Source organism: Nicotiana tabacum, chromosome 8, assembly GCF_000715075.1.
Source record: "Nicotiana tabacum cultivar K326 chromosome 8, ASM71507v2, whole genome shotgun sequence".
Lineage (NCBI taxonomy): Eukaryota > Viridiplantae > Streptophyta > Magnoliopsida > Solanales > Solanaceae > Nicotiana > Nicotiana tabacum.
In genome coordinates this window covers 69596958-69606859 of record NC_134087.1, presented here as the reverse complement: position 1 = coordinate 69606859, position 9902 = coordinate 69596958, and the positions used below count along the sequence as shown (strand labels likewise).

The 9902-nt window shown below is 33.8% G+C and overlaps 1 protein-coding gene across 1 annotated transcript; it reads right to left on the bottom strand.

Moving 5' to 3' along the window:
• Window positions 1-4413: 4413 nt before the first annotated feature.
• LOC142163145 (uncharacterized) lies at window positions 4414-7152 on the bottom strand. Its single transcript, XM_075220398.1, has 5 exons — window positions 6680-7152; window positions 6388-6618; window positions 5919-6298; window positions 5323-5640; window positions 4414-4844 (listed from the first exon to the last, which is right to left on the bottom strand). The coding sequence occupies exons 1-5, from the start codon at window positions 7150-7152 to the stop codon at window positions 4414-4416; spliced, it is 1833 nt and encodes a 610-aa protein (XP_075076499.1).
• Window positions 7153-9902: the final 2750 nt, after the last annotated feature.

Below are 9902 nucleotides of genomic sequence, written 5' to 3'. Positions count from 1 at the left end.
ATCAAAGCGGTAAAAGCAGCATTTAGCTCATAAGGCCCAAACATGTGAATAAAATCAGATAATAAATAAAGCCAAATATAACAATTCATCTAAGCTCGAATTCTGAACCCTGAACCAGAGATTCTGGGTTCTCGTCCCCAGCAGAGTCGCCAGAGCTGTCACACCTCCTTTTTTCCTACACCCCGGAAAGGGTATAAGAGAGTTTTTTTCCAACTTAAAGTGACAATCGAAACGGAATTCATTTATTATTAAAAATTTAGAGTCGCCACTTGGGATAATTTATGGTGTCCCAAGTCACCGGTTCAAATACCGAATCGAGGAAAAGATTGACTCTGTTTTATAGTCCGCGAACACAGAAATCCAAATAAGGAATTCTGTTAACCCGGGAGAAGGTGTTAGGCATTCCCGGGTTCCGTAGTTCTAGCATGGTCGCTCAACTGTTATAATTGGCCTATTATCTGATTTTAATACATGTTTTAGCCTATGGTTCAATTTTAACTTATTAACCGCTCTTATTCATTTTTAGGAAGATTGCAACGTCATTTAAAATATGTCTTGAACCACATCACATAAATGCACCCGCGGTCCACGACACATTTTATTTAACGTTGTTGGGATTTGGATTTGGGTCACATGAAATGCACACCCGAGTTTAGGAAGGTAATTTCAAATTACGCGCCTAAAGCAACTACGCATTTTTTCAACTTTGCGAGGGCCATAGAAAATTCGCTAAATGGCATGCCTCGAATTCTAAGAATTTAAAATTAATTAAATGATGGCCATGAGTTTTGATGTTTTGTTGTGGATGGAGTGGTATAAATTGATAAGTACAAAAGGCCTAAAGAAATGGGTTAGCTACATGTATATCACTGGAGCCTTTTGTTATAGCATACTACAATTCAGAAAGGTGGAGTTGACATTTATGTGAAAATAACAAAAGACAGGTGCTAGCTTTGGGTTCATCTCCATATCATCTTCGAAAGATCGACTTTCGTTTTCAAATTCTAGAAAGAAACTAACAAAATTTTATAACAAAATAATGAATCTTAAATGACCATATGAGCACAAAAAAAAACCATTCTGAGAACTATTCGGATGAACCAGAAGGAACAAAACAAACATGGACATACAAAAATGCATTTTAAACTTGATTATAACAAAGAACACTTAAAGTAATTAATCTATTTAACACTATGCTAAAGAGAAAGTTGTAGTATCACCACTATAACTTTTACAATACCATTTTGAAGCAGAGGAAGTTGAATCTTCACATGGTTAATTTAAGAAAATATGCAGCCAATAACATAAACTGAAGATAAGATCCTTCCACTAACGCAATCTATTTTTTTTTACATCTTAATGTTGACAAATTGTTCAACTTCACATACTTCTTTAAATTTCAAAATATGAACATGGTGCTACATGAGCTTGAAATCTAAATGTAAACAAAATAATAACTGTTGGTTACAAGTCATAAGCCAACAAAAAGAAAAAAAAAAAGAAAAAAAAAAGAAAAAGAAAAAAAAATGAGACAGAGTCATGAACATACTAAAATAACATTAACATTTGCAAATATCAATTCACTCAATCAAAGAAACATCATTCATGCGAACAGATTAAATACGAAAGAAACTTTATCAAAAGAACCAAATCAATTTGCTTCTGCTTCAATAAAAATGCTCCGATATATTTTTAACTCAAGAGCTTGAATTACATACCTACAAGAGAGAGAATTCAAATGAATAAAATTTGAAAGTTGTACAGTCAATACAGCAGCAACAACAAAATCTCTATCAACTCTTCTTCAAACCCAAGATTCAAGGCCCGAAATATTGAAAGAAAAATTTAATGAAAATTTTCAACCTAAATTTCTCTCCTCCCCCTCTCTTCTTTTTTTCTTCTTTTCAAATTTTCTCTTCTATTTATAGCAAAGTTTTCGAAATTTTTCAGATTTATTTTATAAAAAATATTTTATTATTTTTTAATTAAAAGAAATCTCACTTACAAATTGCTTTTATTATTTTTTATAAAAAGAAATCACACCTTTATTTACTTTTATTTTTTAAATTCCAACTTTAATTACTTTTATCTTATTTAAAAATCCCACTTTTTTTACTTTTAAAAGAGAATTCCACTTATTTAATTTTTCTTAAAAAAACAATCCACTTTCATTTGCTTTTCTTTTAAAAATGCTACTTTCTTTTACTTTAAATTTTTTTTAATTTTCAGATACCTTTATATTTATTTTTTAATTCCAACTTTCTTTTACTTTTTATTTTTTTTAAAATTTCCACAAAACTTTACTTTTATTTTTTTAATTTTCTACTTTCTTTTACTTTTTTTAAAGAGAATTCCACCTACTTTTACTTTTATTTTTTTATTCAATACTTCCCTTTTTCTTATTTTTTAAATCACTCCTGAAAATTTAAAAAAATAATAATATTTTTCGGAATTTTTTTTTATTATTTTAAAATAAAAATAAAAATAAAATAACATTAATAGTAATAATTCACCTTTTAAAATTTTGTATTTTTACCCTATAATAAAAAGTATAACAAAGCTAAAATTGTAGGTTAAAACCCCTAAAATATTTACATAGAAGAAGTGATAAAAAATTAAATATTGTCAAAAATTAGGTGCTCACAAATAATACCAACAATTCCCCACTAATGCAAAGACAAAAATAGAACAATTCTGGGCAAAAGAAGGAACATGTACTTAAGCGTTAATATCTTTCGATTTGAATTGACACGTAGTGAAATGAGGCAACAACTAACATCCACAAAGTGAAGTACTCTTGAACTGAATGGACATTGGTTGAGACCCCCACAATACGTACTATATTCTTAATTTTATGCAAACTCTGCGATACTAACAAAGTGCTTTTATGGTCATGCACATACCTTGGGTCTCATGAGTGCTCTAGAAAGACATCCCAAGTCTTTCATAAAAGGTGACCACACCTTTACACTCACGTAGATGATTCCATCAAGTCTATCTACACATAGACTACCTTAAGGTTATGGAATCGTTAAGAGCAAAATAAGCTCAACCTTATAAAGCACTACCACACGCCATAGGGATAGGAAATGTAGTGCATATTAAGGTCTCATATGGCTTAGTTTGACCACAAACGGGTATCCACCATACTTCTCAATCCATGGTCTTTAACCCCATTCCCCTCGACGTTTCAAGGATAACTCTCCTTGCCAAACCCTTGGTTAAAGGATCCGCCAAATTTCTTTCGGATCTTACATATTCCAAGGAAATAACACCATGTTTCAACAACTGTTTTACCGCACTATGCCTAATGCGGATATGTCTTCTTTTTCCATTGTATACACTATTTTTGGCAATTCTAATTGCCACCTGTGAGTCATAATGTAGAGAAACTGGTGAAGCTTGTCTTCCCCACAAAGGCACGTCTGCCGATAAGTTTCTCAACCACTCGGCTTCTTGCCCTGCTAACTCAAGAGCAATGAATTTAGACTCCATAGTAGAGCTATACAAGTCTGTTTTGAAGACTTCCATGAAATAGCACCTGCACCCAAATTAAACACATAGCCACTAGTGGAGCTAACTTCATCATTGTCAGTAACCCAGTTTGCATCACAAAATCCTTCTAAAACAGCACGAAATTTATTAAAATATAAACACCAATCCATAGTACCTCTCAAATACCTTAGCAAACGATGAAGAGCATTCCAGTGTTCACTACTAGGGTTGTGAGTATATCTACTCAATCTACTAACAGTGTAAGCAATATTAGGTCGTGTATAATTCATGAGAAATATTATACTACCAATTATCTTAGCATATTCAATTTGAGAAATACTAGATTCCTTATTCTTTTTCAAGTGTATGTTAGGACCATAAGGAGTTCTCACAGGTGCTACATCAAAACACTTGAACCTTTTCAACATTTTATCAATATAATGAGACTGAGACAATGAAAAACCATCAGAAGTTCTTTTGATTATAACCCCTAAAATCACATCTACTTCTCCAAGATCTTTCATTTCAAATTTAGAAGACAAAAAATTTGTAGTCTCATTAATGTCATGCACGTTAGGGCCAAAGATTAGCATGTTATCCACATACAAACATATAATAACACAAACTGATCCTATCATCTTGGAATAAACACAAGTATCAGATGCATTAACAACAAAATTATTAACCACTAATGTGCTATTAAATTTTTCGTATCATTGCTTAGGTGTCTGCTTTCGACCATACAAAGACTTTCTCAATTTGCATACTTTATTTTCCTGTCCTTGGATCACAAATCCCTCAGGTTGATACATATAGGTCTCTTCCTTTAAATTACCATTTAGGAAAGCCATGAATAGCGGCCAAAGCAACAAGAGTTCTAATGGTCGCTATCTTAGTCACAAGAGAATAAGTGTAAAATTAATCAATGTCTTTCTTTTGGTTAAAACCCCTAATCACAAGTCTAGCCTTATATTTCTCAATTGTACCATCAGGTCTCAATTTCTTTTTAAATATCCACTTGTTACTTATGGGTTTACAACCTTTAGGCAAATCAGTTAAGTCCCAAGTGTGATTAGAAACTATAGAGTCTAATTCACTTTTAATGGCCTCTTTCCAAAATCTAGTATCTATTGACCTCATTGCTTCACTGTATGTCTTAGGGTCTTCTTCTATCAAATAGATTGACACTAATTCATCACTCAAAATATCAAGATCAATATTTTCAGTCAAGAAAGTAGTAATAAAGTCAGGACCTAAGCTAGCTTCAATTCTATGCCTCTTACTTCTTCTAAGTTTATTTTCATGCTCATTAGCAGTAACACTAGAAAAAGGCACTATATGAGAATTAACTGACATAGATGTAGAGCATTATTAGGCACAACACTATACACATTATTTTTCAATGGAAAAATATGTTCAAAAAATTCTACATCTCTAGATTCACAAATAGAACTATCATTCAAAGACATAAATCTATATGCAGAACTGTTTTGAGCATAACCAATGAAAATAGCATCAAAAGTCCTGAGTCCAACAGTTACTTGTTTAAAATCAGGTAGACCAACCTTAGCCAAACACCCCAACACTTTCAGAATTTTCATGTTAGGGGCAAACCCCTTCCATAACTCATATGGGGTTTTATCTAACTTCTTATGAGGGACTTTATTAAGAATATAGCATGCAGATAAAACAGCTTCCCCCCACATATTATGAGATAAATCCGAACTCAAAAGCATAGAATTCACATTTCCTTAAGGGTTCTATTTTTCCGTTCGGCTACACCATTTTGTTGGGGAGTATAGGGAGTAATAACCTCATGTATGATACCATTTTTCTCACAAAAGGCTTTTAGAGTATTAGTACTATATTCACCACCCCTGTCAGACCTAAGCCTCTTGATTTTTCTGTCTAATTGATTCTCTACTTCTGCCGTGTATTTCAAAAATATGCTTTCAGCCTCATCTTTTGACTTAAGAAGATATACCTTAGTGTATCTAGAAAAGTCATCTACAAAGGTGATATAATATTTCTTTTCACCCTTACTAACAGTGTTCTTGAAATCTGTTAAGTCTGAATGCACTAGTTCAAGCAATTTTGTTTTTCTACTAGTTATATTTTTAAAAGGCTTTTTGGTATGTTTTGCTTCTACACAAATAGGACACTTAGAAAAATTATTAATATTAACTGCAGGAATTAATTCCATTTTTCTAAGTCTTTTAAAGAAGCAATATTAATATGACCTAGTCTACCATGCCACAAATCAATAGACTCAGCAATATAAGCAGAATTGAAAGTACTAGCATTATTATTAATCTCTTGAGCGATGTTCAATACAAATAAACCCACACAAAGGTAACCCTTCCCAACAAAGTCTCATCCACGAGAAATAATAACTTTATCATATTCAAAAATAATTTTAATACCTGCTTTGTTGAGAAGCGCACCAGAAACTAAGTTTCTACGAAGGGAGGGTACATACAGAACATTGTTCAAGGCTAAGGTTTTTCCAGAAGTTAACTGAAAGAGAATTTTTCCTTTACCCATAACTACAACTGTAGTGGAGTTGCCCATGTAGACACACTCACCATCAGCAGATTCCTCAAAGTTGTGAAACAGCTTCTTGTTGGCGTAAATGTGCCTTGAAGTGCATGTGTCCAGTATCCAGTTAGTCTTGTTAGCCACCATGTTCGCCTCAACAACCACAACAACAATGACATCACCACCCTCAGTAAGGTTAGCTTGGACTGGAGCTTTTCCTCTAATCTTTGAGCTTTGTCCTTGTCTCTGGTTGCACTGAAAAGCCCTGTGACCAATTTTGCCGCATACATAGCAAGGTCCTTTCGACTTTTGAATATGGCCCTCCAACTTATTGAAGTAATTCTGCTTCTTCACATGTCCTTTCTTCTGGCCTTTTTCTGTTTTTCTTTAAATCTGTCTTTCACAAAAGTACTAGAAGATTCCACAAGATTAGCTTTAGAAGAATTAAGAGAGAGAGAGAGAGATTTCATCTTATTCTTAAGCCGTTCAGACTCCTCATCCTTGAGATGGTTTGCTTCCCCAGTCCTCATGTGACTGATCAGTTCTTGAAGAGTTAAGTTTTTCTTTTTATGTTTCAGTTGATTCCTGTAATCACTCTAGGAAGGTGGAAACTTTTCAAGCAGAACATTAGCCTGAAGAATCTCACACATCTCCATGTCCTCGTTCAACAGCAGCCAAGTTCTCATACCCGTGAACCTGTTCCATGATTGGCTTATCATCAACCATCTGAAACTTGATCCACTTTCCAATGACATATTTCTTTTTTCCCGCGTCATCAGCACCATATTTCTTCTCCAACCTGCCCCATATGACATTAGCAGATTTATAATTTATAAACAAATCAAAGAGAGAATTAGTCATATGGTTAAGCAGATGCACTCTCACAGTTTTATTATCCTTTTCAAATTTCTTTTTAGCAGCATCATCAGCAACAACATTATTGGCAGAATTAGAATTATCAGCAACAATATCAGCAGGATGATCGTTAAAAAAAATATAATCAACTTCTAATTGTTCAAAGAAAATTAAAAGTTTCTGGGACCAACGCTTATAATTGTTTCCATCTAAAGGCTCAAGCTTTGATAGATCAGGAAGTGTTTTGTTCAAAGTGGTGGCCATTAGTCAATATTATATATGAAGTCACTTTCAAATTGTAAGAAAAATGAGTAGATAATATTGACTAAGAACAAGAAGGAAAGAACAACTTATAAAAAATACTATGTCGTGGCAAGCCACTGCCTTGAAAGAGATTTCGGCCCGATTGGGTGCAAATCGTTAAGACCGGTCTTCTCCCCAAGGTTCTACAATACATCCAAACACGTGCATTCGTGGCTGAAAGTTTAGAATATGCACAAAACAGTTACTTAGAAAGAAGAGAAGATGAAGGTTTTTCTGTAGTTGTTACAAAAATTAAAATATTTTAGGAAGAAAGTGATGATTAGCTACATGAATTATTGGTTAAGAATTGAGTGAATGATGATCATCCTATTTATAGCATGAAAATGAGTTTAGTTTCATGACAAGTGTCTTACTTACTTGTCAATTTTCTTTCATGCAAGATGACAACACATGACTTACTTGTCAATTTTCTTTTATGCAAGATGACAACGCATGTCATGCAAAATGACACTTGGCTTAGCAAGGTCATTTGTCAAATAATTTTTTTAAATCAATGTCATATGTAAAAACTCTTGCCATGTACCAATTATCTAAGAGTATTTGGCCACAAGACTTTATTTAAGAAGCCACTTGGAAATAAATAGGATACTTGTAAACTAAAAAGACTCATGGCTATTGGTTGTAAATGGATTTTCAAAAAGAAATTTTTGAATTTGCATTGTAAATAATACCAACAAAATTAACTATTACTATAAAAATATGACAGGTAACAATTACACTGATATATACGTTGAATCCAGAAAATACACCATACTTTGTCATGCAGAAGCGTGCGGTGCTCTTTACCAAACACACTCATATATCTTCCGTAAGATGGAGCTAGTTCTAACTATATTTTTGCCTACCCTAAAGATACAAAAATCAGAATTAGAAGAGAAGTATATATTTCGTAATGATTGAGTATAGCATCTTATTTGGCCCATTATTGTGGCAAATCTATATGGTAATCAGTACGAAGAAAAAAGCCAACATATCCAAGTGTGTTGATTTGCAAGAAAGTTGCTCAAATCAAATCAACGTGAATGATGGTATCACTCAACATTAACTTTACTTTATAATGATGCATATTTCTTTGGTTTTTATGACTTTTATTTTTCCGTACAAGAAAGACAATTTATCTAATTATGCTTGTAAACTCTTACATCTAGCGGTGGCAAACGAATGGGTCGGATCGAACATGGACGAGTCGAAAACGGTTAATATAAAACAGATAATATACTCAACCCTACCCATATTTAACACGGATAGGAAACGAATTAACTGTCGGATAATATGGATATCCATATTATCCATGGCTTTTTGAATATGATCACTTTCGGAAGAATTCCTAGTCTTCCAAACTTGAGGAAAACCTCAGTTTGAGTCTTTGCAAATGTAAAACTCATTGGTTATCTATTTTTAAGTGGATAATATGAATCTTATCCATATTTGTGGGGTACATCCCATTAATTAAGGAAGACTTTTCTTCCTTGATTGTTTTCAAAGTTGGCAGCCATCATATCTTTTGCATTTGTCAAATTCGTTAGGCATAGTAGATCTGCAGGTAGAAAATGTCAAATGTAGTAGGCATGAGAGAGTGAGGCTCTGCCTATAAAAGGAGAGCTTCGGCTCTCATCTCGACACACCAATCTCAGAAGAAAAATATATCTGAGAGTTAGAAAGAAAGAGTGAGATTTCACAGACAGGGTACAAGAAAATAGTCTGTGAGAAAGATAGAGAGTGGGTGATATTGTAGTGAGGTGGGAATATCAAAAGAGGGTTATTTCTTTTGAGTGTTCTAGTGGCCTTTTGAGTATTTTACTCGGACCTACAAAGTGTAAAATTCCTTGCTATAGTGATATCAGTTGCTCTTCTCAAGGCCGTGGTTTTTCCCTTATTCAAAAGGGTTTTCCACGTAAAAATCTTGGTGTCGTTGTTACTTTTTTATTCTTGTTAATTACCGTATCTCGGTGCTACGTTCTTATTCCGCTTTTATTATCGTGAATATTATTTTTGTAGCGGGTTTATTCCCAACAACTAGTATCAGAGCAAAGGTTCTGCTCGTTCACTGAAATACTATTCACTGTCGGTAGTACTATACTCGGTGAAAAATAAAAATGTCCGGAGTAAAGTACGAGGTAGCAAAATTCAACGGAGATAACGGTTTCTTAACATGACAAAGAAGAATGAGGGATCTGCTTATTTAACAAGGATTACACAAGGTACTAGATGTTGATGCCAAAAAGCCTGATATCATGAAAGCTGAGGATTGGGCTGACTTGGATGAAAGAGTTGCTAGTGCAATCAGGTTGCACTTAGCAGATGATGTGGTAAATAACATCATTGATGAAGACACTGCACGTGGAATTTGGACAAGGTTGGAAAGCCTATACATGTCCAAAATGCTGACAAATAAATTGTACCTCAAGAAGCAGTTATACGCCCTACACACGGGTGAAGGTACGAATTTTTTGTCACATTTAAATGTGTTTAACGGACTAATCACACAGCTTGCCAACCTTGGAGTGAAAATCGAGGAAAAAGATAAAGCCATCTTGCTATTGAACTCGTTGCCATCTTCGTACGATAATTTGGCAACAACCATCCTGCACGGTAAGACTATTATTGAGTTGAAAGATGTCACATCGGCTCTTCTACTCTATGAGAAGATGAGAAAGAAGCCTAAAAATCAAGGACAGACTCTCATCACA

What these genes read in the sequence shown, in the direction of transcription:
- LOC142163145 (XM_075220398.1), bottom strand. Translation starts at nt 7,152, where the DNA reads ATGGCCACCACTTTGAACAAAACACTTCCTGATCTATCAAAGCTTGAG. An exon ending in GAACGAGGACATGGAGATGT is followed by an intron (nt 6,619 to 6,679) that starts GTGAGATTCTTC and finishes GAGTGATTACAG; the next exon opens with GAATCAACTGAAACATAAAA. An exon ending in TGCGCTTCTCAACAAAGCAG is followed by an intron (nt 5,641 to 5,918) that starts GTATTAAAATTA and finishes CTATTTGTGTAG; the next exon opens with AAGCAAAACATACCAAAAAG.